At 45.3% G+C, this 19,024-nt stretch overlaps 1 protein-coding gene across 4 annotated transcripts in view; it reads left to right on the top strand.

Moving 5' to 3' along the window:
• tcf7l1b (transcription factor 7 like 1b) overlaps positions 1 to 17,786 on the top strand; it is a 31,253-nt gene extending 13,467 nt beyond the window's left edge. For 2 of the 4 annotated variants that reach the window (XM_069682771.1, XM_069682772.1), the window contains exons 4-12: positions 4,461 to 4,544; positions 11,576 to 11,711; positions 12,595 to 12,697; positions 13,111 to 13,194; positions 15,538 to 15,681; positions 15,797 to 15,959; positions 16,046 to 16,153; positions 16,319 to 16,370; positions 16,915 to 17,786. In XM_069682771.1, coding sequence (XP_069538872.1) covers positions 4,461 to 4,544; positions 11,576 to 11,711; positions 12,595 to 12,697; positions 13,111 to 13,194; positions 15,538 to 15,681; positions 15,797 to 15,959; positions 16,046 to 16,153; positions 16,319 to 16,370; positions 16,915 to 17,390 — 1,350 coding nt within the window. In that variant the 3' untranslated portion in view covers positions 17,391 to 17,786. The remainder of the gene's footprint in view (positions 1 to 4,460; positions 4,545 to 11,575; positions 11,712 to 12,594; positions 12,698 to 13,110; positions 13,195 to 15,537; positions 15,682 to 15,796; positions 15,960 to 16,045; positions 16,154 to 16,318; positions 16,371 to 16,914) is intronic. The other 2 variants (XM_069682773.1, XM_069682774.1) reach the window with 1 other exon arrangement.
• The last annotated feature ends 1,238 nt before the right edge of the window (positions 17,787 to 19,024 follow it).

The raw sequence follows: 19,024 nt of genomic DNA on the forward strand, positions 1-19,024 counted from the left end.
TTCTCGACAGAGTAAGCCACTTTTTCTGACTTAGGATGAACAAATAACCCACATCTTTGTGTTCCCTAATGTTCTGTGTTTGCCACATACAAACGCGCACAAAGCTGCAGGCTGCGTGTCGACCATCTTGGGCAAACCTTGCCGCTGTGTTGTTAGGACCTCCCCTGCGCTGCCTCCCCTCTTCACTCTCCTCTCTCCCCTCTTTGCACTAATAGTTCTTTTGTGTACAAGAGCATGTTAAGAGGCCAATGAGCCTGGCCTTAATAGGCCACGTTGCCATAGAAACCACAGCACTCTGGATGTCTGACCTTTGACCCAGTTTTTTTTACCGGCTGTGAATAAGAGTGCGGGACGACCAAGCAGGTCACAATAGAAGCCCGGCAAACTGAGGGAGTGCCCCTGTCATAGTCACTTAACTTCATTCCTCTATGGGCTAATGGACACTTCAAATGTGGTCGCCATTAGCAGGATGCTATCTCCACCGCTGGACCAACAGGCTTCTCAGGGTTAAAATAATGTAAGCCAGGAGACTGGGCTTTATGTGGCATGAAGCGAGGAGGTGAAAGAGGGACAAAAGTAGCGCCTGATAAAAGTGTCGAGCGTCTAAATGCCGTTGAAAGAAACATTTGGTGCCCCAGTCATGAATCCAGGAAAACAAACAATATTTTATTGTGCCTTTCACTTCATACCCTCCTAAGATAGCTTTAATTAATAACTTCCTCCCTGACTAATCTACTTACTTCATAGTGCACCGGATAATAGGACATGGTCCCCATTCAGAAAAATTTGCAGTGGCCCAATAGTGCATTGTGGCTGTGACCGGCTGAGCCGCTTGTCGTTTCCCCATCAATTACACACTAATTAGCACAATGACTGCAGAGGTTTGCTTAAGAATTGTCAGTGTAATTGCCTCTAATGTTGGCAAACAAAGAGCCTTAATGCAAACTCTGAGACAAGGCGGGGACTGCTTATCACATCGTCTTTGTCCCGCAGGCTTTAATTGTGTTTCGTGCATAGATCAGGTTGAGGTGTCAATGGCCCCGCATGAGCAGGTGATATCAGCCGAGCAAACCAGGGAGGGGCTGTGGTGCAGGGGGTCTGACAGGGCTATTGTCTGAAGCTGCTGTTCATATGGGCAGGGGACGGTAATTAACACCTCAGCCAAACAGCACGCTGTGCGGCCCATTTGTTTTCTCTTGGGGGGTAAAAGAAAACAATGGGGAGGGGTTCTCCACACAGTGGGTGATTGACATTATCTGCTGGAGCGATCCGCGGAGGCATTCCTGCTGCTCCGCTTTTCACCACAAGTTGGGCGAAGCCATTTCACAAGCGTCAGGCCTCGTCTGAGCTGCCACTTTACACACGGCCGCTCTTTTATTTGTTCCTTGACTTTGTGTGATTGTTTGCTCCTGACTGATCGACTTCGATCGATTCAGCGTAACATGCAGGAACATACACAAAGTAGTCTGCTTTTTTACTGATGCAGGACATTTTATACATACTTATTGTAGTTTTGCACATTATATAAATAATTCTTTATAATGTTGTTTTAACTTTACTTTTCCCCTGATTGACAGTTTTTATGACTTCTCACCGCAGCCCTGAAACCGGCAGATAGTTGCCAGCAAACTTCTCCTCCTTTGGCAGAGTGTTTGACTTAGTTTGACAGCAAATGTCCAGACATCTGTCTCTCCTCCGTGCTCTGATGTGGGTCTGCAGTATGGCACCACACACTTCAGAGATGACAAAGACTCTTGGCTGTGTTTTCCTGCGCTCAGTGAGAGCAATGTAACAATTAGAACCCAGCTCTGGCAGGCCACATGCCCCAGAGCATATGTTACATTCTGTGTGTTCAGTAAACCAAAGGGCTCCAGTGCAGCTTTTTGGAAAATTTCAGCGGCATCACTGCCACCTTTGTCGCATCTGGGTCCTGTAAAAGTAGCACAATCTACTGATGTCTATTCTGAGTGTTGGAGGCAGCAGGGAAGCCTGGAAGACAATTAGAGAGCTGCGAAAATGGATCAGCTAAACTTCCCTTTGGTTTCTTTCAGTACTCTGTCCGAGCGTATTTACCAGAGCCCCCAGCTCCCAGGCTGAAGCAGACATTGCAATGGGCCGCGCCATATGTCTGTGTTTGTTTCCAATAAAATAAGGGCATGTGTAAAGCATTACTAAATGTCTTGCAGCTACATTGATATGAGTTATCTTCCGTTTCAATCTTCCTAAAACATTGAATATCACTTAAGCCATGTCAGAACTATTTGAATCTTCCATTTTAAGTGCTGGCTCTCATTCAAACTTTTCCCTTACACTTCCCTTGTGTGTTTTTGTCTTCACTCTAAAACTGAGAAAGTTTTTGCTGAGCAGCAAGGCGCACAGTTCCTCGCCTTTTGTTTCCTGAAACAGCTCGCAGACCCAAACACCCCTCCTCTCTCTCCCTCTCATGTGTTAGCGAGCCCTGTGCTGCTAGCAGCTAATGTGACAGTGAGCGGCTGGCATTACCTGGCTGGATGTTCCGGGAGTGTGTGAACACTTTCTCCACAGGGCACACTGGCAATTAAAAGAAAAGTAGGCGCTCAGAAAAAAAGCGCCCGGGGGCATGTTCCTCCGTCCTGGCAGAAGCTGTCAAATAAGGGACGGATCGGGTGGGAGAGCCGGGGTGGGCACGGCCGGGAGAGACCAAACGCTCACAATAGCGCTTGTTTCATTTGTGGAAGGACTCATGATTGACATAGATTAGACAGAGAAAACTGCATTGTTTTGGATTTTCTCTCCGGAGAGCAGCATTCATTAGGCGCCCTGCACACAGCAGAGTAAAGTTTCAATAGGGAGCTAGCAGCCTCTAAAAGCAACTGCCTCCTGACAGTTGTATGGACTCGGGCCCATTAGTTGGAACCTGCGATTCAGCCCTGAGCAGTATAGTGAAAATGAAGAGGGCTGATGTCAACTCCAAGAATTTCCCCCTCTTTTGGAAGGGAAAAAGGGTCCCCTTCCCCCTGCCTCGGCGCTCTGTTGGACCCCAGCTGTCAGGAAACAATACCCTCTGCCTGCTCCGACAAACTCATTCCTGAAAATGTTTTTTTTCCCTCCTTCCCTTCTCCCTTTCCCCCCCTCCTGCTATAATGTCTTTTCCATTTTTAACCCACAGCCATCCAAGCTTCCTTCCTCCTTACAAACCCAGAGTGATGAATGAAGTTTTAAAAATCACAACCTGAATGCATGACTCCTCCACTTTGCTTGTTTGTCATCATTTATCCTGCGACTTCTGAATAGTGGACAAAGCTCTGCATATATTCTTTAACTGTCTCTCTCGGTCATTTTTTAAGCGTCAGGCGCTATTTCTTGTCTTTCCCATTCATCACGTGTTTGCTTTGGGTGGACGTCAGACTGTTTGTGCGCAGGAATTCATAAGCGCAATGCTATGTAAATACAAAGCAGAGTATACATTGTAGAATGATAACAGAGGATGCGTGCTGAGATTTTGCAACAGCCTCTTACAGGCTGAATTTATTAGCTGTAACACGCTTCCGTACCCAAAAGGCATCTTAAAAAAATAACTCCACAACATGGGGCTGTGTGAGCATAACATAACTTATAATATAAAACCCTTTTAATTAATTTGAAATTGCACCAGGGAGAAGAATCCACATGCATGACAAGCTGCTGTGTCCGGTATTTAAACTGATTCATAAACCAGATGGTGGAGCCGTGCTTCCCGAGCTCTGGCTTCATGCTATCTCCATTGCTGGAGGACAGAAAAAAAAAAACATGCTCAGCTCGTCGTATCGAGCAGTAAATCATAAAAAAAAGTCTGCTGCGGTACACAGCTCTTACTACATCGCGCAGCAGCAGGAAAATCTTTGCAAAGTCTGAGAAGAAAAGGGTCAAAGCAAACACTTGCACAACCTTCATGATAACTTTGATACATGTGTGAAGAAATGGTGTAACTGAAAAGGAGGAGGGACTATTTCCTCGGGTCAAAAGGCCAGACGAATCGAGATGGACAGACAGGAGTTAGCGTCCAGTTTGCTGCTCTGTACATGGGGCTTCCTTCCAGCTGTCTCTTCCCACCCGCTCGGCGATGGGCGCCCACAGCTGGCCTCTTGTTTTTCCTTGTCAAACGGCAATTTCACAGTCCTCCACCAGTCCGCTGTGTTCACATCGCCGTGCCTGCTCTCCCCCCGTGCCAAAACTCACTGTCTGACTCCAGCAGCGATGTGGGTCTCGTACAGGTGTCTGCTGGAGAGCTCTGCGGGCTTCACACCATTCATACAACTCTTGTAAAAGACACAGACTCGGTTACAGTAAACATGAGGGTTTTATTTTTCAAAATAAGAGCCTTTGAGTTTGCTTCTGTCTCATGTCTGCTTTTCAATACAGTTTGTTAAATCTTTCAGTCTGAACTTACGAATGTTTTTTCTGGTTTATAATTCTTACATTTCTTCTCCTCTCACCCACAGTACCTGCAGATGAAATGGCCTCTTTTGGACGTCCCCGGGTCTGCAGGACTAAAAGACTCCCGTTCTCCAACACCAGGGCATCTAGTAAGTAGACACACAGAACTAAAGGCTTTTTGATGCAGAGAAAAGTGGAATAAAACCCGACAGAAGAGCGACATTGCTAGTTGGAGAAAAGAGAAAATCTATTCCAAAATGAAATTTCACCCACACACAAATTAACCATCTTGTTGCTCAGTAAATTCCTGAAGGAGAACACGAACAGCACAAACATTCCCTCCTTTATTTTGTAGCACTAATAAGTTGTTTCCTTTGGCCGTCTTCCTACGGGACATTCATCTAATTATCAAACAAATCATGTAAACGTATTGGGGCAATCAGTTTACTGCAAACTGTATAAATGCATTAATGAAACTCGCACCATAATGTAGTTATTCACAATAATGAACTCATTGTGCGCGTGTAAATGCTCTGATTCCCACCCGTCCATGTGCGTCTTTCTCTCCCCCAAAACAACCCCGGCAGCACCCGCAGGCTGAACCGCTGAACAGTATGTCTGTCTTTACCACGACAGCTCAGACTCCATCATAAATCTCTCAGGTTTGAACCTCCTTGGCGTTCCTGAACTTTCCCACACAGGTGTGAAGTAGTCATCCGGGTGTCTCACTCCGGTTAGACAATGCGGGGCCTCAGCAGACCTGTTTGGTTTGTGGCTTTCGCTGAGGGATGTGTGTTTCTGGGATTGAAAACATTAGATAACACGAGGCCCGGAGCGTTAATCTGACATCACACCTGTTTGATTGTATCGGGGCGTTTTCTGCATCAGGAAGTCATGTTCAGCACAAAACAACTGTCACTACTCTTCAGTAAAAAAGAGCTGCTGTGACTCAGCTGCTTGACCTTACTTATGCCGGCCAGACGTGCTCACTGGGTTTGCGGTTGATTCGCTGGATCACATAATCGCAGTGATGCACATGACAAAGTCCTCATTGAGTTCAGTCAATGGGAACTTGTTGTTAAGGGTTCGGAGTTTGCTCATGGGAATCTAGGACTGACTTAAGTCTCAATAGAAACCAATTACAGATATTTTATTAGAGTAAATGCTGACCTGTCGCTGACCCTGTTTTCCGCCGGACAAAGCAGCTACTGTTTGAAGTTGTGTTGCAGTAAACCTATTTTAACTAATCCAGCAAACGTGTCCAACTATAAATCCTCATTGTAGGGAGGAGGAATAAGAGAAAAAGGTCAAAACAATGAGCGCAATAATAGCAGTTGGATTTAAAGGAAATGAAAGCACATCGACTGAGGTTGAGTCCCCTGTCGAATTGTTTCTGTTCTGTCCTTCAGCAGCCGCTGCGACTTTTCATGTGGCTCCGTGTGTGTCTGTGCTCTTCTGTTGTTGTTTGGCCTTCGTCTGTTTGAACGTCATTACAGCAGAAAAAGTCAATACGGAGGGAAACATTGTAGAAGTCTGAGAATGTGAAGGATCAAACAGTTTTCTGGCAGAAATGTTGCTCAGTAATGACTTTCTTTCACTTATGTGTCCTTAAATATGGACTTTTCTTTAAGTTTGAAAGGTTTCTTCTTTTGCTGGCTACACTTTAAATGCTTTTAAATGAGCACACAAGTTTTACATAGTTGTTAGCATATATACGGGCGTCTTTTTATCTTGTTTTTCAAATTAAAATCAATACTTAACAGAGACTAAAGAATTGCACTACTCTGTTCAGGCGAAGGCCAAACACCTCCAATAGCAATATTAGATAAAGTTAAAGTGGCATAAAGGGTGGGGAAGTTCATTGAGAGTATAGCAGCTTTCAGTATGTAAACTAAAAGAGGAAGTCGTCCTGCTTGATCTGCTGACCTGTGATACAGGGTCATTTGATGTGTGCTGGGAAGCTCTAATACCGGGCGCGCTGAACCCTGGTGCACGGAGGATAGAGAGCGAAACACCCCGCTGTGGCCTTACCCCCCACTCTGGGCCAGGAGCCCACATGGCCCTCTGCTGTGCTGCTGCTGACAGGGAGCCAGGCTGATTATGTGCTCATTACTCCAGCCGAGGAGGAGAGAGAGAGAGAGAGAGAGAGGGAGAGTGGGAGGGGAGCAGCAGCAGGCTGGCTCCCCAGGCCTGCAGGCTCCCCAGGCCCCCACACTGCACTAATGAGAGCAGGGGGAGCGGATGGGCACACACGGGGGGCCAGGGATTACTGCCCAGGGCCAAGAGAGAGAGACCCGTGAAGAGGAGAGGAGGTGTGGAGGAGACCAGCAGCGGACCTGGTGCTCCTGCAGTCATTCAGCACGCATGTGTTAAATCTGACAGCGTTGTTGTGTTTTCTGACGGTCTGCACGGTTTGGAATATCTGTCAGGACCTGCTTGTAGCCACATGTGTGTCTTATATGTTACATGCATGTCAACTATGCATATTGATAGTGCTTATAGTCTAATCATTCAGAGGCCTGCTCAGTGAGGCGTCTCTGCACATCCATAAATCATCCACCAGCGAGCCACCGCATGAACACAGTGTTGATATTTACAGTTTTTCATGCATGATATAATCTCACATTCCTGCATATGCCTGCGCAAACTGAAACAGTTATTGTTGGTGAAACTGCTTTCACATGGCTTCCAATTCTGGCAACAAGATTCGAGCATGTAAAATAAAAATCTGAGCATGCAGCGGAGAGGAAAGTCCAGGGAAGACCGTCGTGTCACCGCGCAGATTGGGTCCATAAGGCCTGTATGCTAATCGTTGCCTGCTCTGGCCTGAGATCCTCAATTATTCAACACACAGGTTTGTTTAGCATTCAGTAGGTATTGCGCTTTGCTAGTAAGGGTGGTGGGAGGACTGGGAAGACACTTCCCTGTGAACACACACACACACACACACACACACACACACACACACAAACACACACACATGTCCAGCACCCCAAAACCCCCATATAAGCTCCGGTGTTCAGAGGGCTGCCTCTTCATGAATTATACATCAAAGGTGCTGCAGGGCCAGGTGATGCAGTAAGGGAACTTGTCAGCCCATCAGTAGTGGCTGCTCTGGACCAGGGAGGAGAGGAGAGAAAGGAAAGGAGAGGAAAGGAAAGGAAAGAAGAGGAGAGGAGAGAAAGGAAAGGAAAAGGAAAAGGAAAGGAGAGAAAGGAAAGGAAAAGGGAAAGGAAAGGAGAGGAGAGAAAGGAAATGAAAAGGGGAAGGAAAGGAGAGGAGGGAAAGGAAAGGAAAAGGGAAAGGAAAGGAAATAAAAAGGAAAAAAAGAAGATGAGGGGAAAGGTAAGTAAAGGATAGGAGAAAAAAAAGAAACAAAAGAGGGTACATGAGGAAAGGAAAGGAGGAGATGAAGGGTAAGGAAAATTAAGTAAAGGAATTAGGGAAAGGAAAGAAAAGGAAAGGCAAGGAGAAGAAGAATTAAAGGAAAATAAAGAAAATGTAACAAAAGAAAAGGAGAGGAAAGGGGGTGAGAAAATGTGAGGAAAGAAAAGGAGAGGAAAGGGGGTGAGAAAATGTGAGGAAAGAAAAGGAGAGGAAAGGGGGTGAGAAAATGTGAGGAAAGAAAAGGAGAGGAAAGGGGGTGAGAAAATGTGAGGAAAGAAAAGGAGAGGAAAGGTAGAGAGGAAGTAGAGGTGGCACTGCCGTCTGAATCATGTCCCTCTCATGCTCATCTTGAGCGACGCAGCGATTCACAGTCATTAACAGCCTCCTGATAATGATGTCAAGGCTGCTCACTTCCCCTTCTGAGGTCATTCAGTCACTTGCAGTAATTTCTCCTTAAGGCCCGTCCTCTGTGTCATTACCCACTACACTGACTCGTACTGTTGGTCTGGATCAGACTGGGGTGTGACTCCACAATGAGGCCGAACTGACCGGAGTGTCCGTCCGTCAGTTACTGCCCAGATCAGGGCTCAAATATGTGCTGATGTTCACTCGACAGGGCACAAGAATTGCCCTCTTTGTTTCAATATTGTGTTTGTGTCTGCAGCAATCACAGCACGGAGGGACCTGGTGCTGTCAGCGCGTCATAACTCACTTACTCACCGAGCTGTTTAAGTGAATTGAAGTGGCGAGGTCTGGAGCAGCATTCCTGACATGCCTTTTGTCTCCCTGCATGTGCAATCTTCCCCTTTCGGAGCAATAAGTCGAGATATTAATTAGAAATATGCGTTTTCTCCCCTCTCGCAGCGATACATGTGCTCGCTCTAGACCCATATTCTGTCGACAGACCTTTGACTGGGAGTCCGGTGAGATTTTCTCGTTTTGCATTAGGCAGTGAACAACCGGGATCCATCATGAAATCAAAGGCTTCGCGAGGACTGAACTGAATACTGATCTGAGGTCTGCAGTCCTGCTGGGCCGCTGCAGAGACGAGATCCTCCTCAGAAATGGGATAAGGAACCGATGCTTTGATTTCACTCACAGTCTGAAGCGAACAGATTTAAGATCGCAGGGATTTTTCAGAAGATAACAGAAATTAATGTTGTTGTATTCCTGCGCATTTACAAACATTTATCAGCAGCAGATCCCGCTGAGATTTGTCCGTCTTTAAGTCCACAAATGCTGATTTTTGCTGATTTATTTAATGCCCCCTGGGGATACTCACTCCCGTAATATGACGCCGCTCTCCTCTCTATTATTTTAAGCTCGAATATTACCGCCACTGACCTTTTCAGAGGCGATGACCAGACGTAAAGCACGCGTTGTCCGGGATGAATGGCATAGTTTTCGGAGCGGTTGATTTTAAAGACATACGACACGGTCAGTCCCCCTCGCACGTCCGCTTCCTGTTGGCGTTGACAAACAAGGCTTGGATTTCTCAGCATGCCAGGCATTCTTTTCAGCCTGTCTTTCCTGGAGTTTTGAAAGGCCTCTGAGCCTCCCACCCAGAATCACCGAGCATAAAGACACACAAAGCTGCGGGGTTATTCAGTTTGTTCTATGCTCTCTTCCCCATCGGCTGTTTGCCTAGTAATTCAATTCAGATGTGCAGGATCCAAAAACATGTTTGCTTGAATGAAATCCACCCCTCCACCCACATTGACCAAGGACTATGCTTTTCTTAGCGCCGTTCCAAGTTGGACAGCCAGGCGAGGTGCTGCCACCTCGGCCTTTTTACTCTCAAACCCTCTTAAGAGACAGACATCTTTTCTCTGCCACCTTTTCCTCTATTTCTTTCCCTTTAAACCTTCCTGTTACTCCGTCTAATCGCTCTAAGACCAGCTCTGTGTGTTTGTACTTGAGAGTTATGCACCGCTGCAGACATGTTTGCAACAAGCCTGTCTATGTTAGGAGCATGATTTCTGCCTGTGGATGTAGATACCATCTGGTTCCAGGTTGCCCTTTATCTGTCCTATCACGTCCAGGTTGTTTATATTTAAAACACGGCTCATGTTCCTTGTGGTTTCCTTATTACACTCCTGAAACCAGACGTATGAAGCTGTCATGGGCCTCAGGAATATTACCCCTACACATGAAGCGAAGTGAAAGGAGGCATTGATACATTACTGTTTAGTTTAAAGCCGTGATTTTTACAAACCACACGAGCTCTGGAGAGCTTTTTATAATTTAGATGAGTTTTAAGACGATAAAATGTGATTTAATTCGCAAGTGTTCCCGTTAACAGAGAGGAATTTGCTTGATTAAAAAGCCATCTTTGTTCCTGAGGGAGAAACTCTGGCAGGTAGGACGCAGATCAGAATAGTTCTGCACATGTGCGACCTGCTGTCTCCATTTTTCTCCTCATCTGAGCTCAAAGGCAGCACAGAGGCGAAACTAGCGCCTTCAAACTTAGAAATATGTTTAGAGCGCACGATTGGTGTATTCCAGGATATGAATAATTAATAGGCATCATTTCAGATTCTCACTGAAGTGCTTCCCAAAATGTGTTGGCACCCAGGTCTAGAGGTCTCGCTCAGCCCTCACAATATAGGGAAAACTCAGGCATATTGTACATGAAGTAGAACAACAAAGCACAACTCAAATATACATGACATGAGGGACCTGGGATTTCAAGCCAGCAAGTCAACACTATTTCTGCCATGAAGCTTTATCAAAGCCGTTTCTGTGCTGTGTTCTCTGCGCATCATCACACGCGTTGACCTCGCATGCTCCGTGTCTGGAGAAAACCAAAGAGTCCCGAACAGAGTGATCTTAATATAGCCATGTTTAACACCGGTAAATATTTTCCTCACTCCATCTGGCATTAGCGGAATCAAAGCGAGCTTTAGACGCGAGAAAAACCAATTTGCTAAAGATTTAAAAAGGAGGAAAAGGTTGGACTTAAGTTAGAAAAAAGTGGCAGGAAAAGAAGGTAAAGATTTGGAACAATTCTCAGCAGAGAGAGCGCACAGACGTCTCAAAGCAGACCTTGTTCCCGAGCAGACCACATTGGAGAGAGACGAGAGGTTGAGGAGGGGGGCGGGGAGGGATATTGAAGAAAGGTTAGCCTAGAGGAACAAGACTCCTTTCTCCCCCCCCTCCCCACCCATTGACCCTCCCATGTGACGAGTTGAGCCAACAAGTGCTCCATTCAGCCCGGCAGCCAGAGGAAATGACTGCGAGGCCGAGCGAGGCCTAATGAAAGTAGAGACGCTGCTTATTATTATGATTGTCTTCATCATCCTCATCACAGACACATTTATCTAAACTTATACAGAATGCGAAGCTGATTTAGTGTCATCCACTGAGGGGGGGATGATGTCTGCACTTGTTTATGTGTGTTTACTTCGTCTCTTTGACTCTACCTTCGTCTGATTGTGTTTGTTTGTGGCTCGCTGGTGTGACTTCTGGACTCGGTGGCACCGTTGTTTTTCTTGTTGGACTGAACAAACAGTCCTCTCCTCCACTAAACGGCTGTAATGGTCTTGGCATGTGTCTGCGAGGCTTTTTTAAGTGTTGCTTGGTGCCGGTCCAGATTGCATCACAGGGCCGGTCACACGCACACACTGAGATGTTTACCACTCACACATGATGGCCTGTTTACTGCCACGGGTTCTGTTTGAACAATGACCAACAGAAATCATGTGGATATACTGACTGTGGTTTTTAATACATTTGTTCCATTTTTTTACTTCCTGCTCATTAATGTCTTCTCTTTATTTTTCTGTATCAACAGTCCAATAAAGTCCCTGTGGTGCAGCACGCCCACCACGTGCACCCGCTGACGCCCCTCATCACCTACAGCAATGAACACTTCTCCCCCGGCACGCCGCCGTCACACCTCTCCCCGGAGATCCTCGACCCAAAGACAGGTACAGAGTCATGCATGGACACTGATTCACTTCATTGGACATCTTAAAGGGATATTACACATAAAAAGAGTCTTAAAGGGGGGGTATTATGCTAATTTCAAGCTTCATATTTTCACTCTGTGATACCTGTGGAGTAGCTTAGCATCATTTACAGTAAAAAAAACTCAGTCAGCTCTGTCCCTTTAAGAAACCCCCGCCCCTACAAGCCCACTTTCTTCTGATTGGCCGGCTCTCTGAAACCTGCTGAGGCTGCACTTTGTGACGTCACAAAGTGCAGCATATAGAAAAAAACAGCGTGAAACCTGGCGTTCACAGCAGCCTGCAGACTGAGCTGAGAAGCCTGGGGATTACTCCAACATACTTTTACCTACAGATTTGAAACTTCACCCACATTTTGTTTGAACATCCAACATTGTAACATTATATATATGTGTGTGTGAAACAGCATAATACCCCCTCTTTAATCCTAAAATGTTGTGTTTATTCAGCGTATCGTCACGTCAGTTACACTGAATTCAAATGCCTTTCAGTTATCACAAACATCATGTTCCAAAGCATGCCTGTGAGCTCAGCAGGGTCGTGGAGTTTTAAAAAAGGAAACAGAGTGTTCAGAAACTGATTCTGTTTGGAAAGCATGGAGCAACATTCTGTGGACATTATATTCCACCTTTTAGATCAGTAACAATCAGTTAACCACAGCTTCTGCACTGTGAAACGGCTTCCCTTTAAATCTACACTCAAAAGATTTTGAGTGGCCGATCAAGAGTATGATAAAGATCACGGCAGATCTTTTCAGTTGTTTTTCATAACTTCCTTGAGTAAGTCGCATTTTATCTCTGCGCTGTGCTATTTTTAAAGCTGTTTTTTCTTGTGTCACATGCAGGTATTCCTCGGACACCGCACCCGTCGGAGCTCTCTCCGTACTACCCGCTGTCTCCCGGTGCTGTCGGCTCCATCGCACACCCTCTGGGTTGGCTCATGCCACAGTGAGTTACTTCTAATTTCAGTTAAATAACTTACAAGTTCACCTGCAGTTAAAGCGCAGATGTTAGCAAATCAGCTTTCTTCTTTATTGTTTAACAACTTGATTAGAATCAGTTACAGATTCCTTGTTAAAGTTTAAGTCAAGAAGCAAGAAGAAAGGCGGAATAGTTTACTCTGTTGTCTCTCTGCAGGTGCACGTTATCGGCACAATTATACGTCCAAACATTTGAATTTACCAGCAGGAGATTTTGGGTTTTGCTTCGGCTCTACTAATCAATTTTAACGGTGCTGTTGCACAAGCGGGGGATTTGAGTTGATGAGTAGAGGATTAGTGCTGCCGGGTTAGCTGTCAGCTGTGTTTGATCCACCTCACGCTGCAGCGTTCACTCACTCTGTCTCCTCCTCCGTCTCTCAGGCAGGGTCAGCACATGTACTCCATCCCTCCAGGGGGATTCCGTCACCCCTATCCGGCGCTAGCGATGAATGCATCCATGTCCAGGTGAGCAGATCGAGTTCAGTAACACCCCGACTCTCCCAAAGGGTGACACCCAATATGTGCTGCTTCTATGACATCACATTTTTTCCTGCTCTTGCCTCGACTTTTTAAACTCTACATTAAACAAATGGATGATGAGCAGGTTTAAATTTCCTTTGTTTGCATTTAATGGAAAAATTTATTTTGAAAAACACACCTTCAACTTCCTCCAAACATCAGGTCATCGACTGTCAGAGGTTCAAGCCGACCTCAGACAAGTTCATCCTCTTAAATAGAGCATAGAAATTATTTGCATTCAGCTCTCCTCTCCTGTCTTTTCTCTCCCAGCTAAACTTCTGTGCTGGCCAGTGTTCTTAGCCACAACACACACACACACACACACACTTAATGCAGAGATGAAAGGGCTGAGGATCGATTAGGACGAATCAAAGCTCATCTGAACCTACACGTCCCGTCAGACTTAACTCTCTCGCTCTCTTTCGAAACAGAGGAGATTTGTAGCGAGCCTTCCGGTGTTAGCACGAGAGGAAACATTCAGGAGGGTGTGTGTGTGATCGATAGCAGGTGTAGCTCCATCCTGGGACCGGCTCACACCTCACCAAAGTGATTTTGTATTATTTAACGCATTTGATTTATTGCATGCAGAATATGACACGCTGGACGGCCTTGAGAAATATGAAACCTGCTTTATTTTGACATCATTTGTTATTCAGACTCATCAGAATACAGATTAAAACATGTGATAAAGATGTTAACGTTAAGTAAGTCATCAAGAATAAAATATTATAGACACAACATGGATTTTATAAACACGACTCCATTACATGAATGCTAATGGGAGAATTACTTTTCAAAATAAGGGGCTTGTTTTTGTGCCATCACTTGGAGCAGCAGTGAGTTTCTCATCAGGGACAAAGTGATGTTTACAGACGCAGTCACTATAGGTCCAATACCAAGGGGATGAGATGGCACCTCCTTGTTTATACAGCATGAATTATTAAGTGTTTTAAAGGGAAAAAGGAAAATAAAGCAAAAATATCAGCCCTTAAAGGGCCAGTTCACCGATTTTCAACCTCAGTGCTATCATGCTATTATGGGGAGCTAATGCCTGTATGGCAGAAAAAACCTCCGTAAAACACGTCATCCAGCGGAGGCCAGGGAGCTCGCTAAATTACACTTCCTCAATCTAGGACGTCAGCCTCTGATGTTTGCTCTGTGCCTTTGGAGCTTGCTAAACTACACTTCCTCAGTCCAAGCCTCCGAGGTCATGTCTCGTTCAAAATCGTCAGGTTTGAAATGTAGACTGCAGACCTGAAGATTTTTTAGACGATCCACCGGTATGTTCTCGTCATATTTCAGATTCTGTGCCGCTCTGAGCCGTTGCCTGCAGTGAAACGGTAGTATTTCACTCTGGCGTCTCTCGCTGGGCCGTTCCTTTCAGAGGGAGAGGCGCAATGCACGCTGGGTGTTGTAGGATTGTAGAATGGGCGAAACCACGAGCTGTTTGTACAACTTTCTACACAGCTATGGCGCCGATTTCAAATATTATTGCTTCTATCGACACCAGCTTTGACTGACAGTGGCTTTTTCCAGCTGCTCCTTTAAAAAGGGGATTTTTATACATTTCTTGTAGTTGGATACATTTTTGAAAATAGTTTCACTCATATTTTCTGTTTGGTTAAAAGAGAACAAGCTTTTATCAATCTTTCTTTCAGGCAAATGTTTTTGTTTCTGATGGTTAGAAAAGGTAAGAGAAGTCTTTGTATAGAAGTAAACACTGCGTTGCTCCACACCAAGTGTAACATGAGGTAAACCTGATGACTCTTGTCTCACCTCATGTACTTACAAGGCCATATTGTGCATTGTGTCTCATGACCGTCTCTTACAAAGAATTTAAATAAAGTTATTTTCCAATCTAGCATTAACTCCTGAAAGAGGCATGTAGAGCCTAATTTCCCCCGTAGGTCACGACAATGCTCCTTTGTGTGAACAATTGGAAACACTTTGTGAAGGTGTTCTGTGTGGACGCTCTCCGTGGTCTGAAACGTGGTAAGAAAAGTGGTTTCAGGTGTCACGGCCATGCTATCACCATAGTAACAACACACTCCACTTTTCTCCAGCTATGCCTGAATAAAGGGCCTTTTGAGAAAGTCTTTATTTGAACAAAAAGCGAGCATTTCCCTCATTGTGAGTATGATTTAGTCTAGACGGATGCAGCAGGCACGGTGGATTTCGCCTGCGGAGTGAGGCTGGATAGGGTGTGCAGAGTTAACCGATCACATCAGGTTAACAGAGGTTCACTTCTAATCCAGGCTGTTAAAATGTCGTCTCCTTTTTTCTCCTCAGCTTGGTGTCCAGCCGTTTCTCTCCTCACATGGTGACTCCGCCTCCTCACAGCCTCCACCAGACTGGCATTCCCCACCCCGCCATCGTCTCCCCGGCTATCAAACAGGAGCCAGGCGGTGACCACATCAGCCCCTCCATGCATGCGTAAGAACGGCTTAAATAGTGTATCAAAGTCTGCACAATATTTCCCCTTTTTTGCTCAAATCCACCAGCACTTTTTACACTTTATTAACAGCAAAAAATTTTTGTTTCGGCTTAGCAGGAAATCCCCCGTCGCGCCCAAGAAAGAAGAGGACAAGAGGCCTCACATCAAGAAACCTCTGAATGCTTTCATGCTGTATATGAAGGAGATGAGAGCCAAAGTAGTGGCAGAGTGCACTCTGAAAGAGAGCGCCGCCATCAACCAGATCCTGGGAAGACGGGTAAGTGGCATAGACACAGGTGTCTAATATATGTGTGTGTGGGTTTTTTTTTTTTACAATCCTTTGATGTCTCTTCTCGTCCACAGTGGCATTCCCTGTCAAGAGAGGAACAAGCCAAATACTACGAGCTGGCCAGAAAAGAGCGGCAACTCCACTCGCAGCTCTACCCAGGATGGTCAGCACGAGACAACTACGTGAGTAGTTATTTATATATCAACAAGAAGAGGAAGTGAGACTCAGTCAAACATGTCCGCCCCACTGCATTTGAGTAATCACGTATTTTTCCTTTTAAAACAGAAACCTCGAGGTGGTTTACTTTCACTTTGACTGTCTCTAACCTCATTGTTTTATCTGTGCAGGGAAAGCGGAAAAAGAGGAAGAGAGACAACAAGCCCGACTCAAAACCAGAAGGTAAGAGGCTTTTCTCCCTGACCGCCTTTATTTATTTTATTCTCCACGAAGTGGAATAAGCAAGAAAAACTGTTGAAACTAACAGCCACAGCTTTGTTTTTCTGTGCAAACTGTGACGCTGCACCTTCAAACTATCCTTTTTGCATGGATTGTTTCCCTCACTAACCCCTACTAACTTCTCTCCCTGCTTCTATACTTCAACAAGCAGCTTATGAGGTTCAGTGCTAATAGTGGCAGGTATGTCTGCTGTCGACTGAACATTGTTACTCGCCAAAATAAGAGCGTGCCACACTTCAGTGCACATTTTAATGTAGTGTGTCTCCATCTGAATATGTTAAACATCCTGTTTCACTCTCCCTGTTGTAATGTGATCCATGTTGAATTGAGCATGTCATGTTTCAGAGCTTTCACCGCCGCCGTCGTCCCTGTTTTAATAATCACTCGCTCGCTTCTGTCACCGGCAGCGTTGAGGGACATGATCTAGATTTGCAGCCAGCAGCAGATCCATAATTCAGCGTCTTCTTTCCTCCTTTTCTCCGCTCAGACTTCTCCATAAGAAGCAAGAAGCAGTGCGTGCAGTACCTGCCCTCGGAGAAGATGTGCGACAGCCCCGCGTCGTCTCACGGCAGCATGCTGGACTCGCCGGCCACTCCCTCCGCCGCCTTGGCCTCCCCCGCTGCTCCCGCCGCCACTCACTCCGAGCAGGCCCAGCCGCTATCGCTCACCACCAAACCGGAGGGACGCATGCACCACCACTTCTCCCTAGCGGGGAAAGCTTCTGGATCCACATCCTCCTCTTCCTCCTCCTCCTCCTCCTCCTCCCAACCCGCCATCTCCATCCCTATTGGTACTTCAGGTAGCCATTCGACTACACCCATCCTCAGCCGGCCGATCCCCTTCACATCCCTGCACCACTCCATGCTCTCCCCGCCCTCCCCTTTCCATCAGGCGGCCCTTCACTCCCATCATGCCTTGTTCCAGTCGCAGCCCCTCTCTCTGGTTACCAAACCAACCGAATGAACCCGCAAAGGCAATGTTTTTTCTCATTTATTGTGCTGTATATTGCTTTTCTTTTAAATAGCTATTAGAACAAGTTTTTTTTTCTAAATAATGAAAAGGAAGAAATATTATTGGTCAATATTTGACCGCCTCCTTTTCTACATCTCTCAATGAAAAACGAAAATGTATTTTTTGTAAAGTTTACTGCAGAACTGGTTTCTTTTTCGATGCATTTATCCAATGAACCTCTTGTATAAAAGAACCAATGTACATAAAGTTTCTTTATAAAAGACAAAAAGGAACAAAAAACATGTTTTCTTTTTAGCCAAATCCTGATTAATGTTAGTAATAAGTTGAAGTCATAGTACTGGCCAATAATTGCAGCGCCCCTTTTCAATTCACGAGTGTGTGCCCCTCTTTGACATGTTAAATAAACATTTGAAATTGTTTCTTAAAAGAAGCGTCTCCGTTTGTCTTTCCACCATGTTTTCAGCATTTTGAATTGTCATTAAAGGAGCAGCTCGCCCCTGGAAAAAGCCACTGTCAGTCAAAGCTGGTGTTCTCTGTAATCGATAGGAGCAATAATATTTGAACAGCTCATGGTTTCACCCATCCTACATTCCTACAACACCCAGCATGCATTGCGCCCTTCCCTCTGAAAGGAACGATCCAGCGAGAGACGCTGGAGTGAATAGTACCGTTTTCGCTGCAGGCAACGGCTCAGAGCGGTACAGAATCCGAAATATGTCGAGAATACACCTTCAGGTCTGCAGTCTACATTTCAAACCATGACGATTTTGAACGAGACATGACCTCGGAGGCCTAGACTGAGGAAGTGTAGTTTAGCAAGCTCCAAAGGCACAGAGCGAAATTGCATTTTTTTCTACCATAATGGAATTCGCTCCCTATAATAGCATGATAGGACCGAGGTTGAAAATCAGCAAACTGGCCCTTTAAAGCTCCTGTGAGGAACTTTTGGTTTGTGTTGATTTTGGCGCCCCCTGTGGACAAAGTCATACCTCTTATCTCTGCTGATTTTGCCCTGTACCTGCTTAAGTGGTGTTTTTTAACAAAAAATCTCATCCTGCTTTCTTTAACAGTCATATGTATCACTCGCTTTAAATTTTTGCCCTGGAAAAAGTAAACAAAGGCAACGTGCAGTTAATCGCTTCGTCTGACAGCTACCCCCCCACCAGCAGTTTCAGACATTTAAAATAACTATATAGAAATAATCAATCTTGTCGCTGATGGTCTGGTTTGTTTTTGTAGCTCATAGAGAGTCATCAGAATTAATTTCAGTCTGTTTCATGACCAGATAAAAACTCCTCACAGGAGCTTTAACAAGTTGGTTTGGGTTGATATTCTCATAATAGTGACCACAGTGCAAAACAGGCTGATAACAGCCTTTTGTAGGTGTTGAGATTGTAGATTTAATGAGCGGTGTGATTTTACTACAGCCACACAGACACTGAAGAAAGCCACACACCTGCCTGTTTTAGAGTCTGTACAGGGATCATGATTATAAAAAGCGTGCTGATGGTGGCAGATTTTAATGTTTAATAAAGCAGAATTAGGCTAACCACAGTGGAAAATGAGCGCCCCATCCAGGGTGACAAAAGCCCAAAATAAATACAAATAAAAAAATAATAGACATC

This window comes from Semicossyphus pulcher, unplaced genomic scaffold, assembly GCF_022749685.1.
Source record: "Semicossyphus pulcher isolate SPU_LCO1_2020_fin unplaced genomic scaffold, fSemPul1.0.p SCAF_6, whole genome shotgun sequence".
Lineage (NCBI taxonomy): Eukaryota > Metazoa > Chordata > Actinopteri > Labriformes > Labridae > Semicossyphus > Semicossyphus pulcher.